The following is a 25,925-nucleotide window of genomic DNA, read 5'->3' as shown; positions in this document are numbered from 1 at the left end:
TAAAGATCACAAATTTAATGGGATAAATTCTGCCTACATCTTACAACAGATCCCGCTGTAACAATTTTTAGAATAAAAAATATATGATTCGACTCATAAACCCGATCAAAACATATTCATAACGATTCATGATTTTGTTCTTTTTAAAAAGAAAATTGTTGCTCAACAGCAAGAATTGAATACATGGAGTTTGTCCATCAATCCACATCAATACTCATTGGCAATAATGATCAAAGTCATTGTTTCTTTGCAAGGCAAAAGGGAGTAGAAAGAACACTAGTTTTGAGTACATTTTTTGATGAATGTACTTCTTGCTTGCACACTCAATCAGATAAAGTTCCTTTGTTCCATCTACTTTCATTTGCTTGGCAAATGGACCAAGAACCACCATAAACTTTAATGGGTTCACAATTTTCACAAGAATTTCAACTCCACAGCTTTCTCATGACAAAAATTAAACATCAGAACTAGATAGAGCAAGTGCAAAGCAAATCACACAACTGTACCTGAAAAGCATTCAGTTCTCTACCACCCTCTTTTTTGGTCCCTTGCCATTGAAGACATGGAAAGATAATAACTAGTTGCTAAGAATGGCCATAGCTATGATAAAGAGTCATCATTCCCTTCTGAGCCTCACATCACCATCAGTTGCTAAGAAAGACCATGGCTGTAATACAGAGTCATCATTCCCTTTTGAGCCTCACATCACCATCTGCTTCTAATAAGATAGATATGATGTTAGCTTTAACAGCATGTACTATCCAACAACAAGTCGTTGACTGAGATGGTGAACTTGACTGCGATAACTCTTAACGCAAGTGGAAGATTGTGACTTGGAGTTTACAAGCCAATTGTCCGATGGATAGTTGGGTGGATTTCGCGTTACCAAAAAAACAGCATGTACTATTCATAAATCATCAACATATGTGAGTAAAGCCCAAGCAATGGGACATAGGAGGCAAGAAAATGCAATGGTTAGAAACTTGAATGGTTTTAACTCCAACCACATGAATACAATGACTGTCTCACCACCCAATCCTCCAACAATGGCAAACTAATTTCATTAACTCTAGATAAATGATATGGAGTAAGTAAAGAACATAGGTAGTATAAGGGGGCACCACCAATGGTCACAAGCGCAGTGCAACTTCCACACTATGACAAAACCTAAAACCATCTATCTTCATCCACAACCTCCTTTCACTTCAACCAAGCAAGATGTGTATAAATCCAACACCCTCGCCACAAGAGTCTCACACGATATGACAGCAGAAAATCCTGTGGAGATAGGCACCATTGGATCTCTCATGATGCAAGAGATTGAGTATTTTAGCCGGCTAGAATCACACAGCCGAAATAGCGTGCAGAGGTCTCAGTCTGATGTGGGAGATATGGATTCCTCAAGTAAGCAATCCAGAACCACATTTGGATCTGTAATGACAGCACAAAAAAAGAAAAAGCGAGAAAGTAGCTGGTTTATACCAACAATGTGTTCAATGGTTGAAGTTTCAGACAATAATAGGAAAACTGGGATTTCAGGGTTCAATTACAAGAATCTGAACTCCGATATGAAGAAGTTAAAAGTCTAAACAATGCTTTCAGATAGCTTTGAAAAGCCTAGCTTCTTGAGTCGATGTGTTATAGGGGTAGCCCATGCTCTATCCGCGTGCCCACATTTTATGTCCACAATTTCAACAATGTTAGATAATTTCTTGTCAGTTTTCTCCCTTCTAGGAGTTCTATCTAGAGAGAGATTATCCGAGCCAAGCATCGGGACATGATGCGTACTTTTAGGGAGGCTTTCCGTTTTCCCAGTAAAATCTGCACTTCGACGTCTAATGCTGCTGCTTGCTTCATCTAAGGACTTTCTCATTTGTAGACGTTTAGGATTAGAAGCAACACAGGCAACAGAAACAGGAATTTTTTGAGCTTTATCGGCACAACATGCTGCAGACGTTCGTGATGTCGATTTAATAGATTCCATTTCCCTTGTCATCAAAGCACTGATAGTCCCTGTTGTTCCAACCCTGATGGATCCTCCACCGCCCTTAATAGCATCTAGTTTTTGAACCATGTTTCTCTGTAGTCCCAAACAGAATTCTAAGCAGCTATTTTCTGATGAATTTCTTTTCCCTTAAAAGCTTATCAAGGAAGTTTCTCAATCAATAAGTTTGAAAACCTGTAACCAACAGCACTAATCAGTGTATTGATATGTGAAATGAATACTGCAGTGTGTTTAAATGTAGCTCATGTTCTTCATACAGGAGTCAGCACTCTCTTTGCAAAAAACTTTCAACAGAAACAAAAGCATTTTCATCAGAGAATGCCTGAAATTCTTTTCTTGGATGGTGCAATCAAACCTACAACTAGCAGATTCATCAAAACAACTCTTAACACTAGACCACAGTGCAGGTCAATACTTTTTTTAGAACTTTCAAGCTTGTGATATTTTTGGCATTAACTCAGGAATTAGGAAATGAAAGGAAAAAATTGAAATTCTTTAGAGTTTAGTGTTAACAAGAGATTGCCTCACAAGAATAAAAGGAACAAACACAGCATATTGAAGTACGAAGCTTAAAGAACCTTCTTAACAAGAGTGGTAAATCCATGAAATTGAACAATGCCAGAAGTACCGGAAAGAGGGAAACATGGATGCAGAAGAGTTCAGAGCAATGTTTATAATTGGTAAAATAAAAAGTTGAAGAACAGCACCACACAAAGAGGGACGTTGGCAGACACAAATGTTGCTCGGAATGCATCACCAAATAAATGCAAATAACGTAATTGGTACCATCCAGTCTCCATCCATATCCAAAAATGCTAGCAAAATGGATCATGAAGCATTGCAATTACTTAGCAGCAATATTAATGGAACCGGATGGTCTCAAGAAAGGGGAAGATATTAGATTTCAGTATATTAAAGCCATAAACTCCCATCACAAATCATCAATAAAATAGTAGAAAGTCCTAAATCAATAGGACCAAAAGAACATCAAGCTCACAAGTCCAACGCACTTAAAAGAATCAGATGGACACCAAACCAAATCTCCTGGATTGCATTAAATTAAACAGAAAGAAACCCAATTTCAGCATATTAAAGCCATAAACTCCCATAAGAAATTATCAATAAAATTCTAAATCAATATGACCAAGAACGTCAAGGTCACAAGTTCAATGCACTTAAAAGGATCAGATAGACATCAATTGGGGCCATTTCCATAATATTCAAACCAAATCTCCTGGATTGCCTTAAATCACACAGAAAGAGACCCAACTACCCAACAAATCATCAAAACCTCGAAAAGGGGAAGGAGATCATAACTGATACACAGAGTGACAGTGAGATTCGAAATATACCCACAAGCAGCAGACTCGCCACTCATCCGAAAATAGAAAATAGAACGAAACCCACAAATTTTTCAAAGATCCTGAGAAGGTAATAAATGGTCACATGCTCGCTAATGTCACCTTCAAGAGCATATCTAATATTTGGGTTAGCATGCAATGAAATCTTACTTTTTACGAAAGTGTGGTGTTGTCTTCCTTTTTGCGTGGGTCGTGGCAGACCAGTCAACGTTGGCCAATAATGGTGCTGTGAACCTCTCTTTCGTTCCTCTTCACATATGCCGCAATCCAAACGCACCGTTTTATACACAAGCTGCTGTTCATTTTTTCCTTCGAAACGTATACTGGTATTGGTATACATGGGAAATTGAATTTCTTTCATTTTCTTTTATTTGCTGAAGAAAAAAAAATAATGGAAGGAAAATGAGTCAACGGGAAATTAGGTTTCAATAGAAAAATGACTTTAGCGGAAACCATTTTCCTCTCGCGATGGTCTGAGCCAAGAACCCCGTCACCAACAGCTTCATCTCTGCTACAGGTCTGACCAAAGACCACCATCTCCACCAAGCGTGCAAAAGGTCGCTACTTTTTTCTTTTACCGGTCCACAGATTTGCTTCTTGGGCTGGTAATTTTAATTTTTGGAATGAATTTGTGCAAATTTTGATTTGGGTGTGTTTGACTTTGGTTTGTGGACTTGATTTGGTGTTTTCTATGATAGTGTTTCAATTCAGTTTGCTTAATAGTGAATGCTTTCCAGTTTCTGTGGGGTTTCTCCAAAATTCCATCTCTTAGCAGAGAACTGTTTGTTGATGCACAGAATCCACTAATATGTGTTGTAGGATCTATTTTGTGAGATAAAGCTTCCTATGTAGTGAAACTGAAACTAGTTTCTGTATACTGACTTAGCTGATAAAACATTTTCTGATAGGCTGTTATCATCAAAAGCTACTCTCTGGGTTTCATTTCTGATTCTTGCTGCAGCCATTTAACAGTGAATCTCAATAATCAATAACCCATTTAAGGTATTAACTTTGAATTTTTTTTAGTTACTAAGCATTGGCCATGTTCTGTGCCTTTATGTACCCTTCTCTAGTTGGTTGATCAACTCTGAAAATCCTTCTTTTGTTGTGCTCTTAGACTTGATTTCTTGACTCACTTGTGGCCTTCTCTGTCTTCCTTCTGCTTGGAACTTCCTTCTGCTTGGAACAGTGATCTTTTCCTTTTATTGATGGTTGCTGTTATGGTGTTGGTATCTTAGTGCTCGAGTATGTATAACAACTTAACAAAGTGGCAGCTTGCAGTAATACTACTATGCTTGAAGTTACTGTCGGCTATTTATTTGGACTTCGTCATGTTTAGGGTATCAACGCGGTGCATTTGAAATTATTGCAGATATTAATATGTTGGTTTTTTCAATTTTCAAAGATTGCGGGTTTCAACTCTTTGTTTTAATGCAAAAGAGAGTGATTTTTTTTTTGAATTAAATCCACCGAGGTGGTACCTCCAGAAGATAGTACAGACTATCTGCGATTGTTGCTGTGTGGAAATTATCTCCGATTTCCCAATTTCTGATCATTCCATGGGTTATTGAGAGTGGCTGTTGTAGACTACATGTCCTCAAACTGTTTTCTGCGTTTGGGAGTCCAAATCGCAATTGTTTTTAAGCCATGAGACATACGGGGGGAGAGTGTGGGGAGTTACTTGGGGGGCATTGACTATTATAATAGACCAGGAAATAAATCAGTCTGCCTTATACTACACATCCTACTGAATTTCAAGTTTGATACTTCTCTCTCTCTCTCTCTCTCTCTCTCTCTCTATATATATATATATATATATATATATATATATATTTCTATGTGTGTACTCTTTTTTTAGTAGTTTTAACTATATATTACCTCTTCTGTAGATGGATGATAATTAGGTTTGCACTTCAATCGCGGGTTCAGCTGTTTCATGATGGCCGTGGGACTTGTAGTTCTTAGAAAATTAGGATAGGAATTCCACACCTAGAGAGCCACATGTTGATAGAGATTATGAGAGGGAAAGATAAATGAATATTTTTTATTGGGAGCGAGACTCATTGTGTCAATCATATACGTATGACACCTGATGCTTTTTTCTCATTGTATGATTTTCTTAGAAGGCAAAAACTAGTATATGCGATGCAAGACATGCCCATTAGTGAACAACTGCTTATATTTTTATCTGTCATCGGAGATGATGTCAGGTTACAGATCTGTTGACACCATCCACCGATGCTTTGAAATTGTATTAAAAGCAGTCCTGGAGCTCTGTAGGCATGTTTTGTATATTGTGTGGGATTGATGATTTGTCAATTGTTATTGACATGCAATGCGTCTGTTTACCAGGGTCATACTGTTTTGGCTTATTTGTCCGACTGTTATGGATGATGGATTTAATGGGTACAAAAATTATGTTGATCGCACCTTTTATTGTCTATAAATTGCAGAAATGGAGAAAACGAAGCAAAAAGAATGCAAGGGGAAACAATTCCGATGGAGTAGTCCAATGGAACGGTTGATGCTCAAAGTTCTTGCAGAGGAAGCAAGCAAAGGAAACAAACCTTCAAGTAGGTTCAAACATGGATCGCTGGAGAAAGCGGCAAAAGCAATTTCTGAGAAATTTCGTGTGGACTGTGTGCCTGACCATGTTGAGAATCGTCTCAAGACAGTGAAGAAAACATGGACAACCATAGCAACCTTGAAAGAAAAGGCTGGGTTCAGTTGGGATGCTAACTCAAGGATTATTATTGCGGGAAAAGATGAATTTGATGAGGAAGTCTCGGTCTGATTCTCTTCATCTTCATTGATTCATTCTATGATTTTATCCTTGAATTCCATATCATATTTAATTAGTCTTATATTTCTCTTTTGGAAACAGGCACATCCAAGCTATGAAAAGTTCCTTAACAAGAAAATCGAAATGTATGATGAGATGGCGTTAGTTGTTGGCAAGGACTTCACACCAGGATGTTTTGCTAAATCTGTTGGTGACATTGACATGGATGATAATAAAGTCGACTCTGTGCATGTAGAGGAAGAATCTTCAAGTGCACCATCAATCCAAGCGGCTCCATCAATCCAAGCAACTCCTCGCAAGAGGAATCACTCTTCCATCTCCGAGGACGATCAAATCAAAGAGTTGTCAAAGCAAATAGGGAAGATGGCAAAGGCTCTCAAGGTAATTAGTGAAAATCAATTTGTTGATGTTAAGAAACTTTTTGAGGAAGTGATGAAGTGCGAGGGGTTTAGCGACGATGTGCTTGGTAGTGCATTTGACTTCTTGGTGGAGAATGAGAAGCAAGCAAAGGCATTCATGGTAAAAACTATGAACTTAAGGAAGTCTTGGCTAGAGGGCTTTGAGAGTCGAATGAAGAATTAAGGGAACTATAGATGTGACTCCTCTATCTTCTTCTTCTTCTCTTTTTTCTTTCCTTGACAACTTGTAGTGTAAGAACATACTTGTTGATTGACTTATTTACTTATATATGACATTGGTTATTGATAATGTTTGTAGAATAATCATGTGGCGTATGTTTATATTCCTATTGGTATTCATTAGTAGAAGCATATTCTACGCTTTTTTTTTTGATAACCGAGAATTCTCAAGCTTAACATGCCTACCAGACAATTAGGTGAGCTATAAATTCGGACCACCAACCCAACATGCTCCACCCTAACAAAAAGCATGCTCCATCCATGACAACAATTTAGACTGGACTGAAGCGCATGTAAAAAGATAACGCTAGTTGAACCTACGATCTCCGACATTGCAAAGAGTTACCACATTCAAATATCCAAATTGATGAGGAAGAAGTGAACCCTAAGAAGCTCTTCAATATCCAAATGGATCACAACTTAGGAAACAACACTTCATGGTGCAGGAAAACAGGGAAGTTGAAGTCCACATTTAAGGCCAAACCAATTCCAACTTCATTCAATTGCTACTATTATATTATGCATTCCTCAACTTGCATTAATTTCTGTTGAATACAAGATGTATTGACAAAATCACTCAAATCAAAACATTTTGGAAAACAGAACAATAGAGACTTAACACCAATAAGACCATAGCTAGCTGACTACTTCTCAAACCGTTGCAATTCAATTTCCCAGGCCGTTGCCAGCTGCAACAAAAGTTGGTCCGGTGTCGCACCTTCCCAGTCCTCGGGTGGTTCCATTTCTGAGTAAGCTTCATGCAGGTTCACCAAAATCTCCTTCTTCAGTTCCATGGGAATGTCCAAGACATCTGGTCCATTTTCCATCACTACTTCCACCAACTGAAGAGAACAATGCAAAAATAAACCAATCTGAGAACTCTGATCAATTTATAATTTCCATCGGACTAGCCACACAAGCGAACAAAAATAACGCAGAATACAGCAAAACAAATGAAATCCAAACCGGACAGGAAAAATAAACCACAACAATTCTCCAACTTTAAGGGAACACCAACGAAGAATGAAGATAAGCTGACACTGAAAACCCGTCTCATTAAAAATTTGTTTTATATTGTTCGCGTGATCAGAATCACAAAGGATCCAACATTATGCATTAAGAAAAGGTCGTCTTCATATAGTAAACACTAATAGATTACAGCCCCCAGAGCTACACTAATTGAACAATATCCCACCACTAACAGAGCCACTACTAAAGTGCAGATCTTACTTAAAAATCACAAAAACAACACCTAGCGCATCTTTTGACGAAAAAGAAGAATAACCAGAATTTCCCCAGTTACTCAATAATATATCATGCACTATACGCATCAAGTATATAGGAGATGATGACATGGCATCCCGGGCATTATGTATTGTGAGGAATAAAACGTCTCCCCTCCAAGACCAGAAAAAGCACAGGATTGTTGGAAACAAAGGAGGAAAATTTTGATGAACTTTACAACCATAAATTTGTAGAATGGTACGTACAATTGTTCAGCTTGCTCAATGCTCGACTCAGAACACCATGAACACATTTAACAAACAGTTTAATTTAACCTAAATCAAAAGGGGGAGTGAAATTATGGTCTCTAAGCCATTCAGGCTGGAATGTCTCAGGTGGTATTAAAAATTCTTTCAAAACCAAGCAGATTATCTGCTCTTAAAAGGTATTTGACAGTATGAGGTAGACAGCTCCGTTTTTCAGGCAGAGATGCTAGTTTATTGACCAGATCAAAGAACTAGTATCACATCTTTATATCCAGAATCAACTCTATAAAAGAGATACATCAAGGCAAATCTCTACTATCAATCCCCAACACAAGAACTTACTGATAAATCTCCAGTATTTTTTCTCAATATTCCAGTTTACACAAAACCTAGACAAATCATTGGGACGTTTTATTTTTTTTATTTAGTCAGGAAATATGCACACCAAAATGTGAGACAGTGTCAAACAACTTCAATTCTACTGGAAGAATAAACCAAAACTCCGAGTCGCATACCTGTTGGATCCAAGACAAACAGATGTCAAACAAGTTCTGCTCCACCAGAAACTGGCCAATAGCATGCAAGACATCATTTGCTATCTCATTTGACAATTGGTCAACTACAGGGCCTGATCTATCCATAAGCTTCACAAGCAACAGATCATCCCCAGTAGACATAACTTCGGCATAAGCAGTATCAATATCACCCATTTGAAGCGCATCCATAGCATTACTCCAGGAAGTCCAGATAGGGTCTCTCTCTTGCCCAATATTATCATCCGCCATGGCTTCCGCAGTCATCTCAGGGATACCCACTCTTGCTGCCCGAGAAGTTCCACCATCCTCTCCAGCAACCCGAATTGCTTCCAAGGTTGCCTCATCTTTTGAGGCTTGCCAGACGCTTCTGGCAGAAGGCCCCTCACCTAGCCTAAAAGGTCCGGCCCCTTTATCCCAAGCTCTCCTACTGCCACCATGGTCACCTTCATTTTCTGACTTAGGTGATCTGCCTTCCAGAGGACCACCACCCAGAGTTCTCCTAGAACCAACCTGCCCATTTCTAGAAGTACCACATGCTGAGAAATCCCAAGCATCGGACACATCAGATCTCCAAGTTGGGCCTCTTCCTCTCATGCTAGAAGTAATTCCATCCGATTGCGTAAATCTTTCCCCAAATGGCACACGACCATTATACTTGCCATTGGAGTAGTCATTGTAGCCATTATACTTGCCTAGAGGTCTATTAGAAGATCCTTCATACCCCATAGCAAAATTACTTCCCCTTCTACCTGATGATATTGACAAATCCCGAGCCATGTCCTCAACAATTCTCTCAAGACCCCTGACTCTGTTTTCTAAAGTTACCATGCCGTCATGAGACCCACCCATGAAATCCTGCAACATCAGAAAAAGCATCTTATCAGGGTTGCATTATCCATATTCCATAGAAGCCTCTTTTTTTTTTACTTAGAACTTTAAGCATACCTGCAGCATGTTCATGAGATGAGCTTGTTGTCTCTCCAGCAGCAACAACTGCCTCTGGATGGCCAACCAATTTCCTTTATTGTTGACGAAAGAACTTTCGGATTGGCCATCAGTTTTGGAGAATCCTGCATGATTGCCAGATGACTCCCGTTGGTTTATATCAGTTCGATCATCATCAGATATCCTTGCTTTTGAATCTTTTGCATTTATCCTATCCTCTGGCCATTTATCTCGTAGGACATAATCAAAATCTCGTTGTTTAGAATTGACACTCGCATTTCCTCTATCTGTGTTACGATATTTGGCGTTTAAAGATCCATGAATATCTTCTGGACAACTGTTTCCAAAACGGTTTGATCTTTCTTTTGAATTTGAGTCATTTGCTTCTAATTTATCTCCGTTGTTTGCCTTGGAAGAATTAAGATAGCGACGAGGAACCACTACTTCTACTGGCAAATCACTGGTACCCCTTCTTTCAAGCTTCTGAAAAAATTCCGGGTTCAGTTCTTTGTCACTTAGGACAGGTGGTTTCTTCTTCAATATTACAACTGCTTTGTCGAGACTGCTTCCACCCTTACCTTTAGAAGCAGATTCTGAAGTAGAAGTAGCAATAGATGAATCCTTCACTGATGTCTCTGTTTTCCGGTCATCGGCAGCCAAAATTTTCAAGTCCTTATCTTCTAATGACTCAGATTGTTCAGCAAGGTCACCATCTAAAACATTCAAGGGAAAAAAAAAAAATCTAAAACATTTAAGATAAAGGATAGGAGATCTGATGGGTCTATTCGGAAAGGAAAATATAAAAGTTGCATGAACCATGAGATGAAGCTTTCTTATCATCTGGAGCACCGTTTCCTGAAATGTTCTTCCACATTTGCAGTGCTTCTTGCATGCTCTCTCTGACAGGTTTTATCTGTTAAACAAAGTATATTGGCAAAAAAAGATGAAGATAGTCCAAGAAAAATGGAATCTAGAATGTTAGAAGATACACTTATAACCGCATAATTTTTTCTTAACAAAAGTTGCTGGCAAAGAAAGCATGAAACATAGGAATATGCAACAAAACCAACACCTTCCAACAGAAAATGTCCACAGATCCAGAAATCTTTTCAAACTGATATGATTATTGTTTGGTAGAGAATCAAGGAAACTACCTTTTCCAAGAGACAAGCAGAAGCTACTAGATTAGGATTGACAGGTAGATAAGTTGAAACTAAGCAAGTCAAAAGGGGGAATATGATAATATTTCTAAGCTAGGGTGCAAATCTTGTTCATCATCATAAAATTTTGCAAACAGTTTTAAAATTTAAACAAAGCTAAGCAGAAAAATCAGGCTTCATCACGCAGACTACAGAGGAAAAGAAGGCCTTGGAGAGGCTACCTTATCGAAACGGCAAGTCTCAAGCACTGACAGTATGGAAGCTCCTCCATCTGTAACCAATTTGCTTGAATGTAATGCTAAGGCAATTAAAGCATCGGCTGCTGCCTTACGTGTGGCCCAATCGGCACTTCCAAGACATTCATGAATGCTTTGCAGCAATGTTTCCATACTTTGAGGTGCAATTGCTCCCGCCTGGAAGAAGTTAACAACTTTAAATCCATGAATTACTTCTTTTCTGATAATAGTTTGGTACAGCTAAATTACTTAATATTATCATCATATCACAGGGCATCTAAGAGAATAACTATTAAGAATGCAAACTTTATTAATTCTAACTTCTAAGTAGTCACCAACTACATATGCACAACATTATGACAAACCATTTAACGTAAATTAGAATGATAAAGGAATAACATCAGAAGTAGGATTGGATAGATTCAAAAGAAAGAATCTACCACGACCATCATCTTGGCACAAAGAGGAATGAAGAAAGTCATAAGTTTTAAGAGAATCCTCCAGTACAATTTAAATCAAAACAATTTAAGTTATCTTTTCAAGTTCTATCACTTAGTAGCATCAGAAGAAGTAGCACCTTCCAGCCATCGTTAAATTTGAGACAATCCACATTAAATGCTCCAGATCCGCCTATCGTTTCCTCACATTATCTAGAAATCAATCAGAACTTCAAGTTAACCTATCAAGTAGCTCTCCCCAATCAACGTCAACAATTCAAGATTTCATCTCTTTCCCAAAAGAAATCAATCAAAATCAATCCTCCAGGACATCAAATTATTCTTCGGAAACAGTTTTTTCTCTTCCCAGCATTTCTCATCGGTCAAAAACAAAGTATTGATCACAAGTTTTTATAACAAGCACATAATAAACTGTAACTGCCAAATGATGAGTATATTACACACCAGACAACCGAATCAGCATTGATCATAAATCCATATATAACACAACAGCATCAATCACCAAACCTGTGACAAGCTCGCTACAACAGGCAATAAGGCAGCCTTTGCCAAGAAATTCTGATTGTTCAATAATTTGCAGATCCTGGGGCACAGCTTCTGAAATGCCTGCCTCGGCGGATCTACTGCACACTCCACCATCTTCGCAATGCACATGGCTGCACCCGATTGCACTCCCTTGTTTTGGTCTCCCATTGTCTCAAACAATGGCCTCACAAACAACCCCACCACAGACCCACCTCCATTATCCCCTCCCTCTCCCTTCAAGTAAAGCTTCGCAAGCAACCCAATAGCATCCCGGCACGCATCCTTGACGCTGGTGTCAGGATCCTTGAGCTTCTTGACGACATGGGCAATGATCTTAGTCAAGTGGGTAAAGGCGGAATCAGCGTGTAATTGACAAGTGAGTGAGAGCAGTCGGAGAGATTCCTTCTTCACAGAGGGTTTTGGGTCAGAGAGGGAGGTCTCGAAGAGACAGTTTAGGAGCATTGGGAGAGCGTCCGGGGTGAGGGACTGAATAATGGATTCAAGGTCGGCAATGGCGATCTGTTGGGTGTCACGGTCCGAGAGCTTTGAGAGGGAAGTAAGGATTCGCTGCTTGAGCTCCACCATTGCCAAGTGAGAGGTCAGTGAAGAGGACGATGATCTTGAAGGCGTTGAAGACGAGTGTTGGTTTTGGTTTGGGGCTTTTGCAGGTTTCGAGGGTTTCGCTGCCGGAATATTCATCTTGACGACTCGTCACAAACTCTAACCAGAGAGATGTGTCTTGCAGAGAATGAGAAACCCAGAAAGTAATTTCAATAAAGCCAACTGGGTTTTAAGAAAGATTTGATTTTGCACAAGTGAGATCAGAGTTCAGAGAAATGGAGACTCCCAATGCAGCAGAAAAGAAAGAGAGATTTTGGTTTTGCAGAGAGAGAGAGAGAGGAGTGGAAGCTAAGCTTGTAATTGGATGTGGGGTTTAGCCATGTGAAAGGAAAACCAGAACTACATGGATAGGGAAAGGAGATCTATAGACTTTTGGGGTGAGTGAGGAAGATGAGAGAAACAAGAAATGTGTTTAATTCTGAAAATTTAATAGCTTTCATATTTTTGGACATACTATAATCTATACACTATATTCCATGGGAGCCATTTCCAGATTTTTGAGTAGATGGGGGGTCATGGTGGGGCTTGTGATTTTAGAATGTACAGTAACCGATTTGATAACAACCATTGTCTGGCAGGGGCTAGGGTTGTGGAAGTCCAGTTAGAAAAGTGGGACCCTTCTATGCATATGAAAATTGAGGCTCACATGGATAATCATATGAACGTAGTGTGTTAAATATCTCATATTGGTTAGCCGATTGGTATGCAATATAATCAATTGAAAGAATGTAGAATAACCGGTCAACATTGAAAATCATATGAAATGCACTGTTTTAAATATCGATATCAAAATTATACTGGTCAAGCGATTAGTATGTGATATAACCGATCGAAGGTATGCAGTATAAACCGATTGAACTGGAAAATACCGATACCCCAAAAACATACTTTGTCAACGATCGATATGTAGTATGATCAATCGAACCCGAATGTACAAGTGATTGGTATGCAGTATAACCAATGGAATTGGAATGTACACTACTTCAAACATTGATGAAAATTTTTTAAAAAAATTGAAAAACTCCCCATTGTGGTGTGCATACAAATTTGATCAACTTTGTTAGGGTTGTTAAAATACACACAATGATTGAATCTAACAATTATATACATTGCAGTTGTTGAAAGATTGTGTGGATTCCACGTTTTGGTCCCTTAAGATGTGCAGGTTCATCATCAATCAAATAATGGCAAAATTTTCTAATGATATCAAAATTCAGAAAATATTAAATTACAAAAATAATTGAACCAGAGAAATTGGTTTCTCTCCATGTGCAGTGAGAAAACTCCGACCAACCAACAGGACATCAAAACTGAGGAATCTCAAGTGGAAAACTGCACCAAGAATTTTTTTAAAAACCCACAACAGCAGATGAATAATCACTGAACAAAAGCCACAACAGCAGATGAATAATCATTTCCTGTTTAAAAGATACAGCAGAAGAACTAAATAACACTGGACATGGTACACAAATGAGCATAGATATTAGATATTAGACTCGGGTTATTCCGAATATACAGGGCACAGATCTCGCATTCCCTTCTTCAAGATACTAGAAACAAAATGCTGTGGAAGCAACATGTTACCCCCCTCTACGTCCATTTGCTTCGAAGAAGCAGTAACTCACTACTTATGAGGTCCAAGAAAACCGCACAACACCCAGCCATATGTGACCGTTGTAGAAAAATCTTTTTGTTACTGGAAGCGATCACTCAACGCTGTAAATGACTAAATGCAGATGGTGCTGGTAATCAACCGTCCATGACAAAAGACTTGGCACTGAAAACCGTTGCCCAGTCAGGCTCACCGTCTATTTTGCGGCATACCAGTTTTGAGCACATTTAGCATCCACTGACAGGCCCACTCTGAGGATATTCTTGCCATTAAAGGGCTTGGACATGCACTCGACAACTATTTCCTTGGCAACTTCAGCTGTCTCGGTTGGCCCTTCCAAAATCACTTCATCATGAACCTGCTTTCAAAAGAATGTGTTAGTTTCGACAATATTTTAGAAAGTCGCTTTGGCACTCGCACTAGTTGAAGTCCATTACTTTCTTCCAGAGGGATAGAGGACAAGGACAGGGTCATTCTTGTTTTACTCAAATAGCTCGCATACAAACAGTGGCAAAAAGAATAATGAACCATAAAAAGGCACGAGCAGTACAGCTGGATCTTGATGAAACAAGACTGTTTTTGGGGACAACTAGTAGTTATGAAGTTACATTGAACAGTAACATAATTCAAGTCCATTCCATTTGTTTGGCTGCACAATGTGCAATAGATAATAGAGCAAAACATAAGCTCTGTGAATATGACAAACAAAGATGAGCAATGAAACTTCAAAAGCACCATACAAGGACAGAAGCCGAAGTAATTCAGCCAAAGGTTTACAAAGCCAAACAGCATGAGTGATGATAGATTATTTGTGCTCGCAAATACATAAAAATAGCAATGACACTAACAGCTCCACTAAGAACAACTCCGGTGTGTAGACACGAGTGAATAAAACTTGTAACGCGATATTTAGTAATGGTCACAGGAAGCTGAGACAGAAAATAAGAGGAACAAAAATGACTTGGGGGAAGATAGATTAAAAAGAACTTTAAATTAACCTGTAAAAGCAGCCTCCACCCGAGCTCCTTTAGACGTATATTCTTCGATATTTCTAACATTGCACACATGGCAACATCAGCAGCACTACCCTGAAGCAATAACTTGAGTCCGAATCTATATAGGGGTGTGTATATATATATATACAAACAGAGAGAGAGAGAGAGAGAGAGAAAGGTTTAAGAAACAAAAAATCAACCAACCTGCACTGGGGCATTAATTGCAGCACGTTCAATATGACCCCTTAGAGAACGATTTCCGCGACTAACCGATGGGAAGTTGCGAGCCCTGCCTAACAAAGTGTGAACACGTCTATCTTCAAGGGCTTCTTTTTTACGAGCCTCTTGCCATTCAAGCACTTCTTGTCTTTCTCCATACCAGAGAGCAACAGTTTTTTTTGCTTCATTCACAGACACCTGAAAAATAGATAGCAAGCACTATCTACTAATATATTCAACCTAAATTAACGAGAATCAATTTTACTTGGGGCTCAAAACTGTAGGGGTACCTTCCAATCCCGGGACAGGCCAACTGGAGTTTTTCCATATGCAATAGAAAAGTTGAGCATTTTAGCTTTTCTTCTTTCAGAAGCAAAGGCATCCTGGAAAAGAGAGAATGCAAACCCGGTGGGAATAAAGTCAATATAACATGTTGAACAGTTGCAATAGTATTTATTTTTGTATAGCAAGGTAGCTCCCACAATCAAAACTATCACATCTTCATCCCATCTACCTGGACTTGATTCGAATGTTAGAAGTCTGGGGCATATCAAAATAAACAAGTTCAACATAAAAAAACAGAACAAAAGAAACATACTTGTAACAAAATAGGCAAGTTAATTAGGTGGTTGAGTCCAGGCGAGTAGGTCAAGTCAGAGTCAAAGTTTACTTTTGCATACTCTAAACTGCACAAATGAGATTTAAGTCTGAACTATTTTTTAGAGAAATGTTAGTCCGAACTTAGTAGCTTTAGCAATAGCAGTGAGCATTTCATTCAGTTGGAAGGAAGCCTTTCAGAGTGACAGTTATCTGATTTTGAGGTAAGACAATAGAAAACGAGTATTTGCAATTGCAAGAGCATGAAAGTAAATTTGTCACAGTGGCATAATTGAAGTGCCTGATCCTAGGGAGCGATGCTTGGAAAGTGTATTCAAAGGATTAAATAGGTGACCCATAAATGTCTACCAGGAAAAGATGAGGAATACGAATAAACTAAATGCTAAGAGATAAGTAAATTACAATCACAGATTACTACTTTAAGCTAGACTAAAACAGATTCTACTAATCTCGCAAGTTTTGCAATTTTACCTTTAACAATGGAACTGGGGGTCTGTCTTCACCAGGTTGTGGATACCACTCAAGAAGAACTTCCCTTTTCTCCACAGCTTCACGGATATTTGAATACATATTCATTGCCGTCCTTGAGTGGAAATCCCCTCCAGCTTCAAATGCGAGCAGCATGCTCTTACAGTTAGCCAGATGGGCGAGAATCCTAAGTTCCAGCTGTGATATAAAAAAATCTCAATGGACAACATAAAAAAATCTGATGGAGTAAGTATAAAGTTACCTACTTGTCCATAATCAGCAACAATGAGTGAATTTCCAGGTGCAGCTATGAATGCTTGACGAATTTTATACCGATCCTTCTCCAGAGCAGGTTGATTCTGGTTTAAGGACAGCAAGAAGATTAAAACTTGACACTTTCAGAAAGGAAGAGAAAACAATCAGCCCCACTCTATGTCTTGTTGTCTTAAAAAATGTCATCACATATCAAACAAATAACTGTTGAGAAATAAGTCAATTACAATCTAACAAAATTTAATTTACACCAACAGGCAACAGCAAGGAAATAGGAAAGTCTAAAAAGAAAAATAATTGTTCTCAGTAAACATGGAGTAAGTGAAGCTGGCACAAGAAAATTTCTGGCTATCACAATGAGGTCCCTAGACAATAATGGGTTTTAGGAAGTTTCACTTTGTCTAAGAAGCCAACATTTGTACATGACCTTCAAAGTACCATTTCATTACATGGAAATAACAGAGAGAGATTGAACTCGAGAAGAATTGCTCCCTCTTTTACTATTGTTTTTAAGTGTTTTCACCCCATTTTTTGTGGGGGTGGGGGGGATGAGGGGAATGGTACAGTTGAAAGAACTATTATTTCATAAAACATTGAGACAACAGTATTTGAAAATAAAAATCATGATAAGAATGTTGCAAAACAATTATAAACCTGCAAATTAGGCCTCCGAGCCGATAAGCGCCCTGTTTCTGTGTTGATATTTAGAGAACAATGAACACGCCCACTCTCGCCTGAAACATTACTTCCCTGTATAAGAGGAACAAGATTATCATAAGAACCTACCAACCAATTAACAGGTGAAAACTAGCTAAAGTAAAGAGAGATTGTCATGACTCATGATAAAGCACTTCCAGTAAATTATTCTGAACCTCATTTTTAGGGAACTCACATATATCATCAATAAATCAAAAAGAAGATCTTGACATTACATCTCAGATTTTTCTCACCCGATCATAGGCTTATAGCGGCAGTATTTAAAGGCAAATAAAAGAGAGGTCAGCGTCAAAGACTTGAATTTCACTTTTGAGATTCTAATCAGTTTCAATGTCTCAGGAAATCACACGGATAGCATCCATTTGCAGCAAAGATAGGTACTTCTAGACATTCAATCCATGTGCCCTAGCATGACAGATTGTGATGGAACAGAATCTATCACACCATGGAACCAGCCATTGGCAAAAACACAGTTTGTCCAACTTTCAAGTTTAAAAACTTAAAATTAACAGTAAAAAAATTTATAAAATAGCTAACCATCAAAGCATACATAAACTATAGAACACTTATCATACACAAAAATATGAACATAATGGTCAACCCATACTCCTGTAAAGTTTGTATTTTATTTTAATAGATATTTATTAACAAATAAAATTGATTTTTATTCAATGAAATGTGTGATATTGTTATTCTACAAAACATGCTTTATTAAAATAGGAATCCGTCAATTAACTTGTACAGAGTTGTATAATGAGTAATAAAGTCTTAATCCAATTAATATTAATTTTTTATTCTGACTTACTTTTTCTTTTTTTACTATTTCTGTATTTTTGTGCCACATGGCACTACGAATGAGCTCTAAATGCTTGAGCACTAATAGTAGTATATAGATCGTTTGATGCAATCATGAAGCAGAATATATGGACTCAAAGTCCCAACTATCCCTGAATGCAGCAAGATAACCACAGCAGTCCTTACCGGGAAAAAAAGCCACAACAGCACAAGCACATAATCGATCAGACACAAACACACCAAGAAGATTCACATGCGGATATGATTGGTAACTACTATAATACATAAACAATAAAATATGACAGTAAAATTTACCTGCAAAGGAAGGATGAAGTTGGATATCAACGAGTCAATGGAACAAATTTCACATAAGGAAGCAATTGCAAGGCAAGCCTCCCTCGTCTCATTTTCACATTCGAATGCTTTGAAAACTGTTCCATCATCGTTTTCATTTACATCAGTAGAGCCACATGACTCCTCACCTTCCAAGGTTTCAATTATTTCATCTTCTAACAGCAAATTGTCATCCATAAAATCACCTTCAGCTGTAAGCTTCCCAGCTAATGTCTTTAAAGCAACTCCACTGACTGAGGGCCAGCCACTGGGTGTGTAAATATCAGTTGGTAGCTCGCTCACAATTCTTCGCAGCTTAATAGTTTGGTACTTTTTAGGAGCTTTCTTGCCTTCTTCAACTACTTTATCAACATTGGGAACCTTGAATTCTTTCACCACTGGAAGTACATCGTCGGTAATACTGATACAAAAGGGTCAGCATAAATATATGCATAGTCCACTAGATTTCTGTTAATAGTTCTATACTAAAATTATTCACCAGGATGCCATGCCAAGAAGCAGATTTGGGGAAGATTCCCTACCATTATGAGTGACATACATTTCTCTCTTCATCTTCCCACTCACCCCACCCCTTCTTCCACTTTTTTTTTCTTGGTTCTATGGTATATAGACTGCCAGTATGGCAGTATATTATAGTGAAATTACCTAATGAAACATGGGAACATTTCTTCCTCATCCAGAACTTAAAAGAACTACATTAGAAGTTTAGAACAATTTACACTGTTAAGAAGAATATCTAATGACAACTGAAAATAAAATTGTCTACCTCACAAATGCTAATGTCAGACAAAAGGTGCCTTAACAATTTTGTCCGCCATGAAAACTGTAATAAAATTAGAATTTTGACTGTAAATGAGCAAGCATATCTGTAATAAGTGAGGAAAATGTAGATTTTCACTCATACTAATAACTAAAATGGTATAGCTTTCTAAGACAAAGCAAACTTTATATTGGCCGTAAAAGGGTACATAAACGATTGCATCACAAAATTCCAGAGACAACATTGATTCGAGTGCCCATAGCTAGTTTACAACAATAACCCACCAATCCAATTGGTCGAGAATTATTTGCTAATTTCGGATGGTCAAGTCAACAAAACTGAGGAATTTGATAGATCAATTTTCAGAAAGGTGATAGCTTGAACACAGATATCTAGATTACCTTTACTTTTTTTGCTTTTCTCAAAAGGCCTAGAAACCACAAGACTCCTAAATATGCGTAATCCTTGATGAATAAAGTCTGCATATTTTCAACTTGACACATTTGGATGCTTCGCACAAAATAATGTTCATCAAGAATGAATGCACTTGAAAGAGAAAAGTACCTGTTTTTTCTGCCACCAAAAAGTAACTGGCGCAATTGTGCATCACTTCCCACATTCATATACTTAGCATCAGGGCAATACCTTGAAGCCCATTCGCGAAATCTACTAACAGCAACCTCTTGCTCTGTTTTGGCCACTTTCTCAATATGAGCAAGATATGCGCGATCAACCAGCATTCCCGCAGTTTCCATTTCAACTAAGAGCCCACCAAATGGTTGCCAATATTCAAGATAAAAGTCAAACATATTTTTTCCACGAACTGGTTCCCCATCAAGTTTCCAGCACATATTTAATAGTTTTGCTTTCAAGCTCTCATATAGCTTTAGCGTGCTTTTTGCATCCAAGGCAGAATAACATATCCAAAGTTCCCGTTCTTCTCTTTGCAGCTCTTCAACAGAAGCAATGGTTATCATTTTACCTTCTGAACCATCCTTTTTGATCTTTCTCCGGCCAAAAATGGTTTTCATTGATATTTTGCCTAGCAAATCTTCATGAAATGATCCAGCCTCAGGCATAATATTTTGACTATTAGCCTCAGAGACAGTCCTTTGGTTCCCAGCCGCAAACCTACTAGTCTTTTTGTCACCAGCTGAAGACATGACCCTTTTGTCACCAGTGAGTGCCTCTAGAGAATACCCACCTTCTGTTCGTCTAGACGAATCCCATAAACGTGCCATGTGCATTGTGTCGGCATGAAAACCAGAAAGCTTCAGGCCATAGTTCTCAATAACATGGTTATCAAAGCTATAATTGTGCCAAACCTGCAGAAAAGATGGGCAATCTTGTCTCCTTCAAATTTTGAAAAAGCTATGTATAGCACATATGAGGGAGATAGCAAGTAGACTAAAGGACCAATTAAACAAGAGAATGTTAAACCTGCAGTAGCACTATACATAGAGTAAAAAAGAAAGTTACCCCACGCGTTCAACATAATCGTAAAATAATGATCTTACTATTACAAGCTAAGGTTGAATTTTAAAAGATACTTATCAGTATAATATATAGATAGAGAAATGTATCCTATGAGACGTTAACCAGATAATGCAATAAAATCATATAACTAGCAAGGTCAATGCCATATGAAATTCCCCAAGACTGTTAGTAGAAGTCATAATTTCTGTGCTAATAGAAAGCTTCATCTAACAATGAGGACCCCTGGAAAAAAAAAATAGTTGCTAATCTGGCACTGACCAGGGAAAGTGGAACAATCAAGCAGAAGTGGATGAAAGTGTGAATCTGATACATCTGGAGGGTTCTGTTTGCAAGGAACATGGTATATGTATTGCCTACATCACCTTATAATTTTCTCTAGAAAAGAAGATATGTGCTTGAGGTAGGATGAGGAAAAGTAGAAGAAAAATTCACCTTCTTGATGGATGGATCTTCAAAAAATGGAGCAAACTCAAGGAAAAGGGCCCTTCCACCACCATCGAGAACATCAACCCAGACACAAGATTTCCCGTTTCCAAAATCTGCTTCTGGCCCAGAATAAATGCTGAAGCATGTCACCTCTCCATGATCAACTGGTGTTTCTTGTTTGACATCAATCTTCGCCACCTAAAACAATTTGTAGGCGCTACCAATGAGAAAATATGGAGTAGGTACTACACATAACCACATCTAATGCAATCTTAATGTTTTAACTTAGGAACCCCAATTCAGGGCCCAAGAGAGCCTCCCAGCCCCAGGTATCAATATGTTGTCGCACAAAATTGGAACTGGAGAATGGATATGATTATGCTGATGCAATGTTGATTTTCATTGGATAGAGGACAGTCTCATACCCTCATTAAATTTTTTATCTTAAAAATGCAACTGCAATTCCATGAGAGAGAGAGTTACTAAAGTGTATACCTCCGTATCACATGCATGGACAAGATGTCTATACCGACTTGTAAGCATACCAACAACTTCCTTTGCTTTAGAGATATTATCAACAACAAGTATGTCACGATAAATGCTAGTAAGCCTCTTCTGAAGATCTGCCTGGATCACAGACGCTTCATCTTTATCAGAGGACTTTATGTGATTATCAGTAACATTAGTGGTTTGTTCACCATCCAATTGACATTTCTTTAAATCAGCAACTTCATCTCCGATCTGTTCAAATTTTTCCCCTTTTACAATGGACTCCGCCCTAAATGAACCACGAGCGCGGGCACCTTCTCCCTGCCCATTGATAAATGGCATATCTGTTTTACATGGACCATCAGCACACTGATCATTCACATTATATAAAGGTCTACGGCCTGTAGCCGTCCCCTTTGATTCAGTACCAGATAAAGCAGATGCATCATAATTCTTAGTATTGACATGCCATCCAATATTTTCCAAATATTCTGCCCCTTGGCTAGGCTGTATTTGTACAGGTGCAGCATAATTCTTAATAGCACTGTGCTGCCTCCCAACAATTTCAGAACATGCTTGTTTCTCAGTAAGCTGACTTTGGTAAAATGGTTCAGTTTTGAGGGTGCATTTGACTTTCGAGGGGTAAGCATGCTGATTGCCATCGTGTTGAAATTTCATCTCACCTACGAAAGTCTGTTCCTTTTTCTGTTTCGCCAAGTTTTCTCTTTCTTTTGTCCATGAAACTGCACTGCCATGCAAATATTCACTACCATGAGTAGCAGTGCTGAATACCTTGCGTCCACAAGGATAATTTTTTATGAACTCCACTGCTGGTGCTCTCCTAGAGTTTCTGGGAAGTTTTCCACTTTTTACACCCATTCTCTCTTGATTAATAATCGTCCTTGTAAAATGTTTTCGACCAGAGCAATTCTGATCTAGGTAGAGTTGGAGCATACTAGCTTTTGATGCACAAGGACCAATCTCAAGTTTCCAGTTGCATGTTTTCTTATCAATAGATGTCTTCCCAGAATAATGTTGAAATCCAATGGAACTATTATACATATTAATATTGGAGAAGGTATTATAGGAGGTTTTTTGGTCTTCATGCCTGCAATTTACACAAATGCAAACATATTAAACACAGTAGAATAGATTATTCAGAATTCAGTATCACACACAACTACACAAATATGAAAAGAAGGGCAATGTGGTCACAAACATCTAGCACATCAACTAAATATTTCGAATGACTTTGAGTTATCACAATTATCTAGATCCATTATTCCCTAACTGAATCCACTTAGCCCTTAAACTGAACCATGTCGCCTTTTCTCATACAGATTTTTTCTGATAGGCCTTTTCTCATATAGATACATAGATGATTTAACCTTTAAACTTGACAACTTTATAATGATGTACTAATGACACAGAGGTAGATCAATTTCTACGCAGACTTACGATTCCAACTAAACTCGTCCACAATTATAAACCATTATGTATGGGGAATATTCTCAATCTTCTTTCTTCAAGTCATTAGCAAGCAAATTTGAGATAAAGGAATCAGTTTCCCGCTATCATTCACTTCTGGATTGTGAGCAACATTTAAACTAATCACCATTATTTCTTAAAAAGAAATCAAGTATGACTTCACCTACCATAAAACTTCCACATTGCAGAAGCCAAAAACCTACAACAAAATTTATTAAAAATGGTAAACTAAGCAATAATCATGAGATGATGGAATATAACCACAAGGCCATCAAGAGCCGGGAAAAAAATCTAAACAGAAGGTCTCCCAGACACAAAAGAATTCTTTCATCCACACAACACTGAACATAGTTTCACAAAGATGCTAACAGAAACATCAAAAACTAAACAAGTCTCACATAATCTATATAACCCAAATGACAAAAGCTTTATAAATAACAAAAGCACAACAATGGAAACATCTAAACACTCAATATTTCAAACTAAAACGATAATACATATTAACAACACACTCAAAAGAATCTAAAAAAACCCAGAAAGCAAAAAAACCATTTTAAACACATTAGGAACGCAGAAACAGCATAAGCCAGAATGAAAGAAAACCTGTGAAGGATTCTAGTGGAACGGGAAGTCAAAGGGACAGAGCAGGGACAACAAGAACGGTATACCCGAGAATAAGGAGAGCAAAACGGTCTAAAGGGGCTAGTATGTGTGGAGGAGACCCCCGTAGCCATCAGTTCAACAATCCTGCCCAGCTTGTTCCTACTGTTGCTTACAAAAGGAGCCGTTTTGTGGGTTTCTGGTGGCAACCCAGTAAATATCCCGGCCTTGGAGGGGATTCTAATACTATTGCGGTCTTACTGAGACTGGGACTGTTGTTGGGTCTGCAAGAGATACAGAGCAGGGCATGGCCATGAGAGGGAGAGAAGAGGCTAAAACCCTTGAAACATGAAAGAGAGTAAGAGACGGGAAAACCTTGCTGATGTCAACAGCGAATTTCATGGCTCATGACTCATGTTTTCTTTTTTCTTTTTTAATTTTAATTTTTTTATTAAGAAAAATTGATGTGTATTTCCTATTTTTCCTACTGCAATTTTATATTGTTCCAAAAATAAAAACAATTTTAGGCACAAGTCAACCATGTCCATGTATATATAGTTTAAAAGTTAAGAATAAAATTATATTTTTCCCTTTTGTGAAAAAAGATTTCCATTACACTTTTTACAAACTCAAATTGATAGTATTCAATTTCATTAATTCCTTCAAATTTGAGCTTTACCTTTGTCATGTGTTTAGGGCTTTCAAATTATGAACTTGTTTATTCTCATTTCTTCCAATATGAGATGTAGGGAGCAAAAAGAAAATAAAGACAGAGAAGTGGAGAACTTTATATAGACTTTCTTACGTATAATTTCTCATAATCATCTTTAATCTCAATCATTGGTTAGAATTAACGGCTGAGATGATAAGTTCGTATTGTAGAGTTTATACTTTACAAGCGTTCGTATGTGAGAAAATATGTATTTTCATACTTCCAAAATATTTAATAATAAAAACACGGCTATTGATGTTTATGTTTATAGTTCATGATTGTATGTGTGTAAGCCTATTGATGCAATTTGTTTTGTTTTTGTAATGGATGAATTGTAACTCCTCAATACGAAGAGCACTAAGCACAAAATCAATACATAAGACTTATGTGTTGAATCTATGAATAACTCGGGAGACAATCTCAGGTACACAATTTGTATGGGCATAGGCCTCCCAAAAGGATAAGGAGGTGTGTAACGGTTTCCTCAGGCCGAAGATTGGCCCTCGAGTATAAAGGGAGAAGAGATTTTGACTGTTAAATCCACCCGTCGAGCAGGAACGAAAGTTGGCCTTAGTGATCAGACGGTGTTGAGTGAAAGGTGCACCTGACATGGAGATTGGTTCTCGAGTGTAAAGGGAAAAGGGAACTTGACAACTAAACCCACTCAGCTCCCCATGTTTGAGCATCCTAACAGCAGCGAACATAACGGTGGGTGTTGTTGATTTCCCAACCTAGCTTCCATTAGCAAGTTGCTCTAGGGAATCATCAACTTTATAATGTTTTAATAATGTCTCATGCTTTTCTAGTTAACTTTTTTATGGTGATGATTTTTTGATTCTGATTAGGTACATTTACGGACTTGGGACTCTACAATTCCTCAATAATTGTAAAGTCTAAAATTCTCAATCTAACGGTAAAATAAAAGATCACATCACTTATTTTTTACTTTTACCCGATAATGTCACGTTATTCTCTCTCCTCACATCTATTTTTTTTTACTTCATTAAAAAATGATTTGACATCGTATACAAATTTTACACACTAATTATTGTAAAATTGTAGAGTCCCCGAATCCACACCCTACCTAAAATTTCCATGATTAAATAATATATACTTTGCACGCT

The 25,925-nt window shown here is 37.9% G+C and overlaps 5 protein-coding genes across 10 annotated transcripts; 2 read left to right on the top strand and 3 right to left on the bottom strand.

Annotated features, from left to right (window-relative positions):
* Positions 1-876: 876 nt before the first annotated feature.
* LOC119989606 lies at positions 877-1,615 on the top strand. Its single transcript, XM_038835236.1, has one exon. It carries the CDS (start codon positions 1,158-1,160, stop codon positions 1,587-1,589), a length of 432 nt encoding a protein of 143 aa, XP_038691164.1. The 5' UTR covers positions 877-1,157; the 3' UTR covers positions 1,590-1,615.
* On the bottom strand, positions 1,453-3,501 carry LOC119989605. 2 transcript variants are annotated; one of them, XM_038835234.1, is made up of 2 exons: positions 3,358-3,501; positions 1,453-2,179 (listed from the first exon to the last, which is right to left on the bottom strand). In XM_038835234.1, the coding sequence occupies exon 2, from the start codon at positions 2,072-2,074 to the stop codon at positions 1,586-1,588; it is 489 nt and encodes a 162-aa protein (XP_038691162.1). In that variant the 5' UTR covers positions 2,075-2,179; positions 3,358-3,501; the 3' UTR covers positions 1,453-1,585. The 2 variants fall into 2 exon arrangements, with proteins under 2 accessions (XP_038691162.1, XP_038691163.1); XM_038835235.1 differs by having other exon boundaries at positions 3,323-3,496.
* A 130-nt stretch (positions 3,502-3,631) lies between these two features.
* LOC119989604 (L10-interacting MYB domain-containing protein-like) lies at positions 3,632-6,891 on the top strand. 4 transcript variants are annotated; one of them, XM_038835230.1, is made up of 4 exons: positions 3,632-3,923; positions 4,275-4,368; positions 5,820-6,154; positions 6,251-6,891. In XM_038835230.1, exons 3-4 carry the CDS (start codon positions 5,822-5,824, stop codon positions 6,749-6,751), a joined length of 834 nt encoding a protein of 277 aa, XP_038691158.1. In that variant the 5' UTR covers positions 3,632-3,923; positions 4,275-4,368; positions 5,820-5,821; the 3' UTR covers positions 6,752-6,891. The 4 variants fall into 4 exon arrangements, with proteins under 4 accessions (XP_038691158.1, XP_038691157.1, XP_038691159.1 ...); XM_038835229.1 differs by lacking the exon at positions 4,275-4,368; XM_038835231.1 differs by lacking the exon at positions 4,275-4,368 and having other exon boundaries at positions 3,632-3,971.
* A 387-nt stretch (positions 6,892-7,278) lies between these two features.
* On the bottom strand, positions 7,279-12,856 carry LOC119989443 (microtubule-associated protein TORTIFOLIA1-like). Its single transcript, XM_038834962.1, has 6 exons — positions 12,140-12,856; positions 11,160-11,351; positions 10,595-10,691; positions 9,779-10,491; positions 8,813-9,688; positions 7,279-7,649 (listed from the first exon to the last, which is right to left on the bottom strand). Exons 1-6 carry the CDS (start codon positions 12,854-12,856, stop codon positions 7,452-7,454), a joined length of 2,793 nt encoding a protein of 930 aa, XP_038690890.1. The 3' UTR covers positions 7,279-7,451.
* Positions 12,857-14,103: 1,247 nt separating this feature from the next.
* LOC119988972 (DNA polymerase I B, chloroplastic/mitochondrial) lies at positions 14,104-24,467 on the bottom strand. Of its 2 annotated transcripts, none has more exons than XM_038834241.1 (12): positions 24,093-24,467; positions 22,008-23,109; positions 21,519-21,710; positions 20,154-20,914; positions 18,791-19,229; positions 17,618-17,713; positions 16,957-17,049; positions 16,694-16,888; positions 15,895-15,987; positions 15,590-15,802; positions 15,389-15,478; positions 14,104-14,748 (listed from the first exon to the last, which is right to left on the bottom strand). In XM_038834241.1, exons 1-12 carry the CDS (start codon positions 24,221-24,223, stop codon positions 14,587-14,589), a joined length of 3,567 nt encoding a protein of 1,188 aa, XP_038690169.1. In that variant the 5' UTR covers positions 24,224-24,467; the 3' UTR covers positions 14,104-14,586. The 2 variants fall into 2 exon arrangements, with proteins under 2 accessions (XP_038690169.1, XP_038690170.1); XM_038834242.1 differs by having other exon boundaries at positions 24,158-24,467.
* Positions 24,468-25,925: the final 1,458 nt, after the last annotated feature.

This window comes from Tripterygium wilfordii, chromosome 21, assembly GCF_013401445.1.
Source record: "Tripterygium wilfordii isolate XIE 37 chromosome 21, ASM1340144v1, whole genome shotgun sequence".
NCBI lineage: Eukaryota > Viridiplantae > Streptophyta > Magnoliopsida > Celastrales > Celastraceae > Tripterygium > Tripterygium wilfordii.
This window is presented reverse-complemented; position numbering and strand designations above follow the sequence as displayed.

Excerpts from the sequence above, each read along its gene's own strand:
- LOC119989606 (XM_038835236.1), top strand. The coding sequence starts at position 1,158 with ATGACAAAACCTAAAACCATCTATCTTCATCCACAACCTCCTTTCACT.
- LOC119989605 (XM_038835234.1), bottom strand. The coding sequence starts at position 2,074 with ATGGTTCAAAAACTAGATGCTATTAAGGGCGGTGGAGGATCCATCAGG.
- LOC119989604 (XM_038835229.1), top strand. The coding sequence starts at position 5,822 with ATGGAGAAAACGAAGCAAAAAGAATGCAAGGGGAAACAATTCCGATGG. Across the intron at positions 6,155-6,250 it reads AATTTGATGAGGAAGTCTCG|GCACATCCAAGCTATGAAAA; the intron begins GTCTGATTCTCT and ends TTTTGGAAACAG.
- LOC119989443 (XM_038834962.1), bottom strand. The coding sequence starts at position 12,856 with ATGAATATTCCGGCAGCGAAACCCTCGAAACCTGCAAAAGCCCCAAAC. Across the intron at positions 10,492-10,594 it reads TAAGAAAGCTTCATCTCATG|ATGGTGACCTTGCTGAACAA; the intron begins GTTCATGCAACT and ends TGAATGTTTTAG. Across the intron at positions 7,650-8,812 it reads GTTTGTCTTGGATCCAACAG|TTGGTGGAAGTAGTGATGGA; the intron begins GTATGCGACTCG and ends TGTTCTCTTCAG.
- LOC119988972 (XM_038834241.1), bottom strand. The coding sequence starts at position 24,223 with ATGGCTACGGGGGTCTCCTCCACACATACTAGCCCCTTTAGACCGTTT. Across the intron at positions 16,889-16,956 it reads TTGTTGCTGATTATGGACAA|CTGGAACTTAGGATTCTCGC; the intron begins GTAGGTAACTTT and ends TTTATATCACAG. Across the intron at positions 15,988-16,693 it reads CCCCAGTTCCATTGTTAAAG|GATGCCTTTGCTTCTGAAAG; the intron begins GTAAAATTGCAA and ends TCTCTTTTCCAG.